This window comes from Periophthalmus magnuspinnatus, chromosome 20 (genome assembly GCF_009829125.3).
Source record: "Periophthalmus magnuspinnatus isolate fPerMag1 chromosome 20, fPerMag1.2.pri, whole genome shotgun sequence".
Taxonomy (NCBI): domain Eukaryota; kingdom Metazoa; phylum Chordata; class Actinopteri; order Gobiiformes; family Gobiidae; genus Periophthalmus; species Periophthalmus magnuspinnatus.
Window position 1 is genome coordinate 17,342,946 of NC_047145.1, and position 12,487 is coordinate 17,355,432.

The 12,487-nt window shown below is 42.5% G+C and overlaps 2 protein-coding genes across 2 annotated transcripts in view; one reads left to right on the forward strand and one right to left on the reverse strand.

Annotated features, from left to right (window-relative positions):
• Positions 1 to 126: 126 nt before the first annotated feature.
• On the forward strand, positions 127 to 8,072 carry rdh10a (retinol dehydrogenase 10a). The gene is made up of 6 exons (XM_033986030.2): positions 127 to 623; positions 825 to 1,060; positions 5,385 to 5,483; positions 6,260 to 6,405; positions 6,650 to 6,781; positions 6,860 to 8,072. The coding sequence occupies exons 1-6, from the start codon at positions 338 to 340 to the stop codon at positions 6,981 to 6,983; spliced, it is 1,023 nt and encodes a 340-aa protein (XP_033841921.1). The 5' UTR covers positions 127 to 337; the 3' UTR covers positions 6,984 to 8,072.
• A 2,210-nt stretch (positions 8,073 to 10,282) lies between these two features.
• The window catches only part of stau2 (staufen double-stranded RNA binding protein 2), a 56,627-nt gene continuing 54,422 nt past the window's right edge, over positions 10,283 to 12,487 (reverse strand). The window contains exon 15 of the mRNA XM_033985994.2: positions 10,283 to 11,608. Coding sequence (XP_033841885.1) covers positions 11,594 to 11,608 — 15 coding nt within the window. The 3' untranslated portion in view covers positions 10,283 to 11,593. The remainder of the gene's footprint in view (positions 11,609 to 12,487) is intronic.

The window sequence follows — 12,487 nt, forward strand, 5'->3', positions numbered from 1 at the left end:
ATACAGTAAATCCTCTGGGGTTACATCACCTTTAATGTACGTGGTTGCGGAGCTTTACTTATGACAAGCGCCTAGTCTCAGTCCTATTGGGTCCTAGCTCTGATGGGTGGACTGAATAAATAGGGAGTGCGATGTGCGTAAGGATGAGTTGAGTGGAGGAGCAGCAGAGGAAGCGGTGTGTCTTGAAACAGCTGCTCACAGATCTAACTCCGCTTGGAAACAGGAGCGAGTGTTTCACTCTGAGCGCATTTACGCACGGTCTCTACAAGTGTTTTTTCACGCTCCGACAAATAATTTGCACACAGATTGGCTTTATTGCCTTCACTGAATCTTAGACATGATGATAATCCTCGCGGAGTTTTTCGTGGTAATTCTCAAGGTACTTTGGGCGTTTGTGGCCGCCGGGGCCAAATGGGTGGTCAAACCAAAGGAGAAGAGCGTAGCGGGACAGGTGTGCGTGATCACCGGTGCTGGCAGCGGCCTGGGGCGGCTCTTTGCAAAGGAGTTTGCTCGGAGACGGGCCGTCCTGGTGTTGTGGGACATTAACAGCCAGAGCAACGAGGAAACCGCGGAGATGGTGCGCCAGATTTACCACGAACTAGACACTCCAGTGGCTAAAGATGGTAGGTGTGAAGTGTGTTGCTTACATAGAGGTACGTTGGTCGTCACGGTCAGCGGAAGCGTGTTACTTCTAATCTGGTTCGGGTTGCTTTAAATGCACTCAAGATGCATGTTGGTGACTTCTGTACATGAAGTGAAAATGAAGACCCTTTATTAACCTGAACATATTTCCATTTTTAATGTTGCTCGTTTTTCCCCATTAGGACCTGTTGGCGGAGTGGAGGAAGTCCCACCGTTTCAGCCGCAGGTCTACACTTACGTGTGCGATGTGGGCAAGCGGGAAAGCGTTTACTCCACGGCCGAGAAGGTGCGCCGTGAGGTGGGAGAGGTGGACATACTGATCAACAACGCCGGTGTGGTTTCCGGGCATCATCTGTTGGAGTGTCCAGATGAACTAATTGAACGCACCATGGTGGTCAACTGCCATGCGCACTTTTGGGTGAGTTTACGCACAAATGATATCGGTATTTTAATGTTATTAATCACGAAATGGGGGGCAACAGGTGTGCATACTATCCCAACTCTTGTATGTATGTAACAACAAAATTATACATCATTCTCTCTAGCAGATGGATTTCCACGTTTTTTTTCTCATCAAAAGTGTTCTCTGTCAATCCAAACAGCAGTTCTATGGAATTTCCTTGTAACATTCTGACACTGATAGAAGGATGTTCATGTGGGTTTAGTTGTGGATCTCTTCTCTAATTTAAGGCAGCAGTGCTTGTGTGTATCCAATAATGTTCCCTAAATCTTTCAGAGGCACATGGTGAAGGAATAAAAGTGGTGCACTATTACTGAATCTTGAATTAGGACATTTTAGAATCATTTTTGACACCGGATCTTCATTCAATGCCAGTGCATTTTCTTAACCATTCCTTTAAGCCCCCACCCTTTTGCGTTCCTAATTATGTAGTCATGAGAATTGATCAGATGCCTGGCAACAGTTTCTCCCACGGTGACTGCATACACAGTGGTTTGCGTAATTCCAGTGCATGCCCCACACCTGTCTGAAATGCTCCTCTGCATCCTTCATTGTATTGTGTGACTTATGATGAAGAGATGTGCTCATTTCTTTATTGCAGTGGTCTCATGGTGTGGCAGAGTTGGTATTCTTTAAGGGGGTGTCTGTTTGTGTTCTCTCATTTTGGGTAGAGGGTGTGAAGGAGCAGATAAAGGAGGCATTTAATGAGCAGCGACAGGCCGAATGGAGGATGTGGTTCATTAAAGACACAAGCTCCATGAATAGAGATTAGGCTGTGGAGGGCCTGTCAGCTTTCTGCCTGTACACACACATTTACTGTACTGCTGGCTTAAGTTATTTTTGAGTAAATACTCAACTCAGACTTTTCCTGCATAGCTTTCAATTTTTTTTTTTTAAATGGCGTGCCTTCTCTGAACAAGATGTAATATATTTTGTACCATTCAAGAAATCAAATCAGTTTGAACTGCCATTTGGCTGCAATTCTGCAAGTAATGTATTCAATTTTTTTATTTATTTTGATGCCATATTATGCTTGTTTTGAAGGTGCCCTGTGTAACATTTCTGGAAAAGGGTACGCCACCTGCTTGTCTCCATGACGAAGTAAATTGTAATTACTTTACATCCCTAAAGGGGATTTTTTTGTTACAGACATGCATGGGGACAAGTAGGTGGTGTACCATCCACCAGAAAAGTTTCAGTGCACCTTTTTAAATTTAAATTTAAATACACGTTATTATGTGCACTTAACTATCAGCCTGTTCAAAGGCCGCACTGATATCCCAATATAATCATGAGATGCCAGACTATGATTCAGTCTCTTGTCTTGTGCTATAATAAGCATGGGGTCATCACATTTAATTTGTTATCTTCATTACTCGAGCCTGCAATTTGTGATCAAGCCATTTTAGTATTTAGTCATAGCGACCCAGAGTAACAACATCTGGAGTTTGTGTGTGGCAGGAGCAACTTGAAAGGAAGTCATCAGAGTCATATTGAAACGCTTATCAACAGGTGGTTTATGAACAATATGCTGGCTTAAGCTCCGGCTTCCTAGACTATATCTCCTTTGTTGAGTGGCATGACGGCGGGAAAAGCGCAGTGGGAGGAAAGATGAGGAAGTAAAAAAGTGGTTTGGTCGCGTCCACAGGCGAGAGGGTAATGGTAAGCCGCTGCTGACCCACTTTATCTGACAATTGGTTTCTTGTCTGTGGATCGGCTTTGACAAGATGCCAGACGACAAGAGCCAAGTTCCGCAGGCCACATTCCTGCTGTAGCCAGAGAAAGGGGGCAGCCAGGCAGAAGGGTCCTACTTGACTGGTTTTCATATGGGCCCCTCCTCAGCCCTAGTGCACCTGTGGCGGCACTATGGCTCCGCATCAGTTTAAGTCTCATGTGTACTACCTGTTGTATTTGGATGATTACAATAAGTCTGTCTTAGTCTTTTCTTGTATCTAATTTGAAGTTTTTTGTTAACATCTCGAGACCTCCAGGCTAATCCTCTGTCAACTAATCACACTGAGCCTCAAATCAAGAGCCTAATTGCCTGCCCAATTGTCTGTATTCAAAGCCTTTCCTTCCTGCTTTACAGATTTGTTTCGTTTTTCAAGTGAATTTGACAAATGGGATTGACTGGACCAAGTGACCACAGCTTCCAATCTGCCCGGTGTGCAGTCCCAGCCTCCTTTTCAAATTCCATGATCTGTTGTAGCATCAGAACAGTTCCGGCGCAGTGCCTCGAATCTCTCGTTGAGGGAGAAGTCAGCCCAATTAAATGACCATCTGGCCCAAAGCGAGGGCCAATATTTTGTTCATACTTGTGTCGATGAGGCGTTAGCGCTAATGCAGCCTGACACCCCAGCTGCAAGACGCTTTGTGTGGCTTAAATGCTCCTGGGGGCACACAACCAATTAGCAAGGGTGTACGGGGAGCAGGGTACCCTTATTTAGGGTGGAGGCCCTGGCTGTGTCGGCGAGTAATTTAGCGGAACAAGAGCGTTGAGACCCAATTACGGCCACTCTGATGTAAGACACGAGCCCCCGGTTGCTTTCACACATTTAGTGTCTGAAAGGTCAGCGGAGGTCATACCCACATGCCAGAGCTGCCATGAGAAGCAGGACGTCCGGGGTGGGAGGCTCACGTTTGGCCCTGTCCTGTGTAGGCCAAGATAACCACTCAGCGAAATTGTGCACTGAAACTTGGCTTCAGCAAGAAGGTGTGGAGCCAGATCAAGTCATTTTTAAGTAGGAGCTTTGGCTGGAGATGGGTACGGCATATCTAAAGTTAATGCTTAGTTTGCACGCAACTCCCTCGTCATCTACTGCCATTCTGGCTCAACACGACCTTTCTCAGCTTTTGCCCAAGTTTCAGTTTCTTGCACCCCTTGCTTTAGGCCTCTAATGATGACTGCATGTGGATGTCCTGTAAGAGTACAGATGTTTGGCATCTGCTATACCTGGCATCAAAATGAATCTCAAACACTGAGGTCATCTTCTTAAAATACATATGAGGCAATGCTTCCAGTTTTATATGTCAGAATAACAAGCAACTCCATATCTCAAACTGCTTCTTCTCAGACATGCGGCAGAAAATGTAGATTACATTCAAATCCAGCAGGTCTGATGCAGTTAATCTCTCTCTGCAGTTTTAATGAGCGCTTCCCTCCTCTGCCAGTGCTTTCATAGCCCGTACTACCTGGTACCATGCTCTCTCGTCCAATCCTTCTACCTAGTGCAATGTACACAAGCCAGGCTCATATTAAAAGCTAAGCAAAAACTGTACTTTATTATATGACGTTAGAATTATAGGAAAGTGCAGTAATGAATTCCCAGCAGAATCAAGGTTCTTGTCAATAGTTAGGCAATAGCCAAATGTACTAAAGCTGATCGCCAAGGAACGTCCAAATTACATTTGGAATAATTTGCAAATTTGTTTCCAGTTTTGACTGTTTATCGCCTGTCTCATATTGGTACTTAAACCGCACTGTTTTGAGAGTAACCCTAGTGACATTAATTCAAACCAGTTGAATGTGAGCTGCTGCATACAGAGCGTAAACAAGGCAGTCCTCAGAAAAGCCCTGATGGTTGTTTGCTGCCCCCTGCTGAGAGAGGGATTGGTCAGTTCCTATCACTATTGTCTGGCCATCACATGTCACACCTGCTGATTGGCTCATACTGTGTGTAGGGCAGCTCCAAAGGTAGCCTCCCGCTCCAGTGGGGAAAGGAAATGTTGGTTAATCAAATGTAATCAATGACTTTTCCTCTCTAATCCTCTCCCTGGTGTTGCATTTCTCACTTTCTCACTCTGATTGGGGGAAGATTGAAGCACTTGAGCTCTCACGTGGCAGTGCTTTGAACCCCTTTCATCTGTGCGCCTGTCTCTGTGCAATTGTTGTGCTGAGCACGGCCCGACAGGCGCAGGACAGTGTGGGAACAGTCAGGGCTCAGGTGCACTGTTAGGCCAGTGGAGGGAACACAAGCCTGCAAATGGTGTTGTCAGCAGCTCTTCACAGCAGAGCCTCTCCTGGTATCAGATCTGTGTGGGAACGCTGGACCTGTCCTGTCCCCTCACAAAGCGTGTGCTAATATGGGAAATGTGTATTTGTTCCATCATATTTATATGTCTGTCCCTCTAGAAGTCAGTCTATTTCTGTTTTATGCAGCCTGTGAATCCTTTCAGACGTCTCCATGGAGCAGGGCAGATAGGGGGGTGCAGAGGATCAAAGGCCTTTGGCACAGACAAACTGCACCAGTGAACTAATCTTTGTCTTTCTGTCTGTTTCCAGACCACCAAGGCGTTTCTCCCCAAGATGCTGGAACTGAATCATGGCCACATTGTGACAGTTGCCAGCTCCCTGGGTTTATTCAGCACAGCTGGAGTGGAGGTTGGTATCATACACACAGCACTCTGCCATCATTCCCACCAAATGAAACCAGTGCTTCTCTGCGGCGCACTCTCTGCCAAACTAACACACTGAGACAGGGTCAATGTCCCCCAACTGGAAACAACCCCTAGAATGAGCTGACAGAGACATCTTAATTTGCTTTGTGACCAACATTCAGTATTCACTCTTCCTCTTAGACTTGACTTTTTTAGAATTATTATTCTTAAGGACTATTAAGTTAGTTATAATTATTAAAACTGATATAAATGTGGTTTTGGGGTTTCTCTTCACCACTGTAAGCGGGGAAAACCTGATCTGCAAACTACTAAAATGAATCAGCACTTTGTTTCTGCATGGATAATGAATGCATTTATACAAGCATATCAAAACATGTATTCAGTGTCCCTCCATTGTGCATTGGAGAAATGTCTCACATGTGGTTCCTGGATTGGGTTTTGGTTTGAGGAAATCAGCTGTGTAATGTGGGCAGTTGTATCTCTTTATACCCTTATTTTTTATCAACAAGCATCTGTGTTTGCCTGCGCTCTTGTTAAGACTACTTCACAGTGAACCACATCAAACCGCTCTGGCCAAGCTGCGCAGTCTCCTGAAGGATTGTAGAAGAATGCTCCTGAAACAGTAGAACAGCGCAGTGGCTGTCTGGCCTTTGTCTCTGTATCATTAGAGCCGTGTATGCCCGTGGGGTGTGTGATAATGCGCTCTCCCTAGTCCCTGTGCTTTTACTGGGCTAACCTGTTCTCTGTTTATTCCCACAGGATTACTGTGCAAGTAAGTTTGGTGCCATTGGCTTCCATGAATCACTGAGCCATGAGCTGAAAGCCTCAGAGAAGGATGGCATCAACATGACACTGGTGTGCCCTTACCTGATGGACACTGGCATGTTCAAGGGCTGCAGGATAAGGTAGTCTTCATGAAATCAGTCAGATGTGCTTTCAATTTCAATAATGCATTGATGCATATTAGTCATTGGTCAGCACCTTAAACAAAAGGTTCCCAGGGGAAACTCCCCACCAGGTGCACTGTACCATGATGTGTTATACACGCACAACACGTACAGCCTGTACACGAACATTTTACTTTCAGTGTAGGTCTTTTATTTGAAATGTAGATTTTATTTTCTAAAATTTTATTTTATTTTTTCTCAGAAAGGAAATTGAGCCATTCTTGCCCCCGCTGAAGCCTGAGTTCTGTGTGAAGCAGGCCATGAGGGCTATCCTGACGGACCAGCCTATGGTCTGCACTCCTCGCATCATCTACATGGTGAACTTCATGAAAAGGTGAGGCTGATTTAAACACAGCAGTTTTGAGGCCACTACACTCTTTTCGAATACTAATCAATACCTCTTTGTCTTCAGCATCCTGCCCTTTGAAGCCATTGTCTGCATGTACCGGTTTCTTGGTGCCGACAAATGCATGTACCCCTTCCTAGCTCAAAGAAAAGAGGCCATGAACAACAATGAAGCAAAGAATGGGATCTAGAGGGCGCTGTCTGCAACCCGTACAGGGTGCACATAAACCTGCAAGTGAGGAAACAACCACTGTGGATGACAATGGGACAACAGAAGGAGAGCAGACGGACTTTAGACTGGGGCACTTGCATTGAGCAAATGCAAAGGTTTACCATATTGTTCCTCTGGGACAAAGAAAGCTGTGTACTACACAAGATTTATTTGACTTTTGTTTTGTCGTATTATTTGTAAAAGAAAACATCTATATTCTGTCACTAGTTTTTTAAAAAATCATGCAGAAAAGGTATCCAATAATCAACTATTTACCTAATGTAGTCACCAGCCTTATCTAGAGTCATTGTGAATATGCAGTATGTTGCTGTATGAACAGTAAATATTTTCACTTTTGTAGACATGCACTGTAATTTTGACACTGCCACCTTTCTGTGTGGGGTTGGGTCAAACCAGCAGCGACCTACCAGCATCCCTCGTCTATTTTATGCATTGTAATACAATTCACATGATATCAAAGTTTTGTTCTGAACACAAAACATTTTGACAGTGAAGTCTACACATTCCAAATGGGACTAATGGCTCGTGACCCACTCCTGAGTTTCACTTTAAAATGGAGTACGTGTCCTGGGCCGAAGCAGCATGTGTGTCGTGTTAACTGTACTGAGACATAGAGGAAATAAGGGTTATGGAGAGAACGCGTATCCTCTGTAAATGTTTATATTGTAAATGTATGTTACCAATATGTTTTTGAATTTTAAGCCCTCTCCTTCATAGGCAGATAGGCCAGTGACTACCACAGCTGTAATGTGAGTAGCATGAGCGTCTGTCCCTGTAAAATGCTCAATGTTGTGAATACACTACAACCCACATGTCTGCTCTGACTGTCTGATGCATCGTTTAAACCTACATTCCAACAGGCCTGATTCCTTAGTCACAAAGATGAGCCTAAATCCTCTACCTCTTAATTTTCTTTTTATTTTGACCGCATCACAATGTTTCTTATTTTGTAATAATTTCTGGACTGCTCTAGAGTTGAGCAAAATGTGGTTTTGATGTTTAGTGTCTCTACCTAACTTAAAATAATAAAGTAAACTAGATTATTAAAGACTTTGTCATCATTACATTTGAACTAGGAGTAAAACTGAACACATGGCTGTTTTCATAGTACCACTTAATAGCTTAAAGAGGATCTTCCATTCTATTGTGAAAGTAAAACTATGATTCAGAGGTTCAGTGCAAGACATGGGGATTAGCATAAGCCCCGCTTGTAATTAATTTAAAGAATGTCCTTGTGCAATTCAAAGATGAGTAAACTACCAAGTAAATGTAGTCAAATTTTTATAGCAGGCAACAATGATAGAATACAATAATACATATAAATATGGCTGCAACTACCAATTATTTTAGTAATCTAATAAGCGATTAAACTTTTTCACTAGTCAAAGGTTGAAATATGATGACTGAAGGTTTCTAAACAGAATATTTAGAAATTAAGTATAATAATGTTGAAAATCTGTTTATTATTTTTGGGAGATTTTGATTTAATAATGCCACTGCCTTTGCTATAAAAAGGTCTTGACATGTGTTTTGGAGTCTGTATAGTTCAGATAAAGATGATTATCAAAATATGACAATTCCTTTTTGAGTCAATTACAGTCACAATTAGTTGATTCATCATTGCAGCTCTGCACATAAAATAAAGAATAATTAAAAAATAAAGATAATAACTCTTGATGTGTGTTGTGTAGTGAAGGAGAATCCCCAAAGCATCCCCCTAATTAGTGTTTCACATCAAATAAAGCCCTCCTCATTATTGACCACATATAAATAGAAACTATTATTAAAAAGTATGTGATAATCAAAAAATAGGGGTACATTTTTTATGCCAAGAAGAATGCGATCATACCAAAAACAAATGCTTACTGGGTGAGGGCACAGCTGTTGATTTGAAAATGGGACAAACCACTGTGGGAAACCATCTATTAGCTGAGCAGACACTGATGTCTCTACAGAACCAATGGATTTCTCGGTTTGGGACAGGGAACACATACTCCAGACACTCTCCTCCGCTCATTACACCACAAACTTATGGCCCGTCCCAACTCCGACTCCTCTGCCGTGACTAATCTGAGCTGGATAAAGTTGCACACAAGTAGATTAGCTGTAATATGAAGACTTGTATTGACAGTTCTGATTCCTATTGGACCAATGCTGGCTGCTGCAAACTGCTTCCAGCTACTGTTCCCCCCCCCAAATCCCTCTAATCTTCATGCTAATTGCTTTTCACTAGGTTTTGCATTCAGATGTTTCTTATACATCCATCAACACTTGAAGTACAATCTTTTATCCTACTGTTAATACACCACTTATTCAGAGGACTTCAAGGTGGTCAATTGCACATAAGTCAGTGGTAAAAATCAATGTGTGTGGCATTTGCTTTTGCCTAGAATGGACAAGCCTCCCCAGTCTCATTGATTTGGTTCTATTTTTGGGCAGTAAGCTCCACTTCCCATATTGGCCGCTTGATACAAGGCAATTCATCTTAAAGCTAAAGTCCCAAGCGCCACTACTACCTGGACTTCTGGAATAGAGATTGGCTGCTAATGTGTGTGAACGGCCCTCGTCTCAATGGCTAGCAGATGTAGCTGCCAGCCCAGTCCATTAGTCAGCCAGGTTGAATTAGATCTAGGCTGTCATGTGCTTTCATTCATCTGTGTAACAGGCAGAGGAGAGGCGTGCGGGCAAAACTACAACACAGAGAAACAACTGGAGGTGAGGCAGGCACTTAAAACATGCACCACATTATGTCATTGCAACGCTCCAATTCAGAGTGTGTTTTGAGGCATGGATCTATTGGCTTTGGGATCAGAAGAATTGGCCAATTACCGGTAAACACACATTTTATGGTAATTAATACGGCACTATGAAAGAGGCCTATAAAAATATTCAATTAGATCAAAATAAATAAAAACACACCCAAACTAGAACAAACAAAATTATGTGCTTACAAGCTTCCCATAAATGTAGATGTTCCAATACTGTTTTTAAAAATTCTTACGAAACAATAATATAACACCCCAAAACATATCTAACATGTCCCCACATTTAATTATTGTTCTATATCATGAAATATTCAAGTTCATAGGTTTGTGTATGGATTAACTACCTTCATAATCTGACATCACAAATAATATATTTTTATTTACCAGCTGTGTCCAAGCTTGAGTTGTATATTGCAAAATATATAGCCTATATGGCCATCTGTGATTAATTATGGTGAATTTGTTTAATGGTAAAAGAAGACGCAGAAACATGGCTCTTTTCCACATGAACTGAGGTGTTTTTACTGCATTTCAGTAACACAAACAGCCGTATTACACTATTGCACTCACAGCGAAGACAACACATCCTCAATGTCAGTGAACAAGTAATTCATAGTGGCCTTTTGGGGAGAGGGTTTGTCTCTGCTCCAAAAAGATGCAGGCATTAAAAGCACCCAGTTGATGCCTTGGCGGGTCAATACAACACACACAATGGGTGTAGATGTGATCGACAAAACTGTGGACGGGGGAGGGGGGGTGGTCCACTGACACAAAATCACTGGAATGGAGAGGACCTTTCATTGCTGGAGGCCATGCAGTTGGCACGCCGCCCAAACAAAGCTCTCACAAGCTTTTTTGGATACTACAACTTTTGACGGGCGTTAATGTGAACTGCCACTGTTGAAGGGACTGGCCTTTTGTGAGATAAAGTAGTACAACAGTGCCTCCGCTCCAGGGATGCTGTGGCTGACCATGGAGTTGGTTAAAAAAAGACCATACAGGAAGTACAGGTGAAGCTCATCCTCTACTTCCTGTTTGTCACACTTCTACTGATTACTGCTAACACCAGTTTTGTCCTTTTCGTCCACATGAAAAGAAATTTCTGTGTTATTTTCTGGAATATGATACTCTTGCAAGTCATACACATCCATATAGATAGATGAATTTACTTTTTTCTTTTTTAAATCAGCATACAAGGTAAGCTGGGTGACTATATATGAAGACAACAACTACAACTTTCACAGCACTGGCATTGGTTAATTTTAAATACAGTACTCAAGCATTGTTAGATTAATAAAATAACAAAAAAGAAATAAAAATAGAACAGAACCCCCATAAGTAAGCTACTGTATGCAAGTTGGTTTCGCCCCTTTGAAATCTTCTAAATGGCATGATGTACATATTTGTTTTTAACCATACCATAACATATCGGTGAGGGAAATTGTCTATGCATTTCCCTTGTTGTCATACAGTACCATGCATGAATCTCATAACGGTGTTTTTCTTCGACAGAAATAATTCATAAACGTGTTAAAATAGCGTTGTCTTCACATAGACTCAGGTTGTGTTTTATAGTCGGTCATTTCTCGGTGCACATCCACCCTATTGCATGTTGACAGGTTTTGCAGGATACAGTGGCGATCGTGGGGGTAACATAGGAGGGAGGGGGACACTGTGGGGGGAGAGGTCATTGGAGGTTTTTGCTGAGGAGGGAGGGAGGGGTGGGTTTTGGAGGGTTGTCAGCTCCTGGACGACAGCCTTTGAATCCTTGCAGACCTGAGTGGTGGTGCCTGAGTTAGTCTGTTTAGTCTGATTCGCTCTGCAAAACAAACACAAACATATCAAGTTAGAACTGATCATTTTAACCACATTCATATTTACCAATTTAAAAACTGTTTTTCAGCTCATCTGCCTCTTCAGTAACATTTGGCCAACTTGACTCATGACTCCTGAAGGCTTAACCAAATTTTTATAGTCAAATAACAGAGGACCTGTTTGCTGTGAAAATGAACTGCATTCTCAACTATCTGATATATACTGTGTGTTGTGTTTGAACTCCACAGTTTTCTATCAGTTTCAAAATTGTGTAACTTCCTTCAGAATTTTAGAAAATGAGTATTTAAAGACTTCAATGGATAACCAATTCCCATTTTGCAGATGGATTCTGGTAAATGAGCATTTTCACTGAAACTGAAAGTGTTGTCATTGTGAACACACAATTAAGACAGTCCTTGACCTGAATCTGCTTTGTGTCTGAGCAGACTCAAACATGAGTGCTTAAAAAGTGCACAGGTGAAAGTGTAAGTGCTACCACCTTGGCCCCAGTCTATAGCACTAGTCACTACTGACAGAAGCTAGAACATTACTATTGCAGTCTCTGCTCAGACTGACTCCAGGGCACTGAGAAATCAGCCCTGCCCAGATCCTGCCAGTGACACACCTTCTAAGAAAACAGAGAAATGCTAGATTGTATTTTCCAAAAAAATCTGCCTGGGATTCCTCCTTTTGAGGAAGGAAATGAGGCAAAGGGAGACGGCTGCTGCTACTGTGAAGCCTGGGCACAGATAAGCAGCACTCACAGGATGACAGTGCATGTAAATGTATCATACGCCTAGAGCAGACTTTCCTATAGGAGAATACTGTGGAGGAAATGTCTCCCTGTCGCTCTGTGTCCAATGGAAGGGGGATTATGAAACTA

What these genes read in the sequence shown, in the direction of transcription:
- rdh10a (XM_033986030.2), top strand. Translation starts at nt 338, where the DNA reads ATGATGATAATCCTCGCGGAGTTTTTCGTGGTAATTCTCAAGGTACTT. An exon ending in ACTGCCATGCGCACTTTTGG is followed by an intron (nt 1,061 to 5,384) that starts GTGAGTTTACGC and finishes GTCTGTTTCCAG; the next exon opens with ACCACCAAGGCGTTTCTCCC. An exon ending in TCAGCACAGCTGGAGTGGAG is followed by an intron (nt 5,484 to 6,259) that starts GTTGGTATCATA and finishes TTATTCCCACAG; the next exon opens with GATTACTGTGCAAGTAAGTT.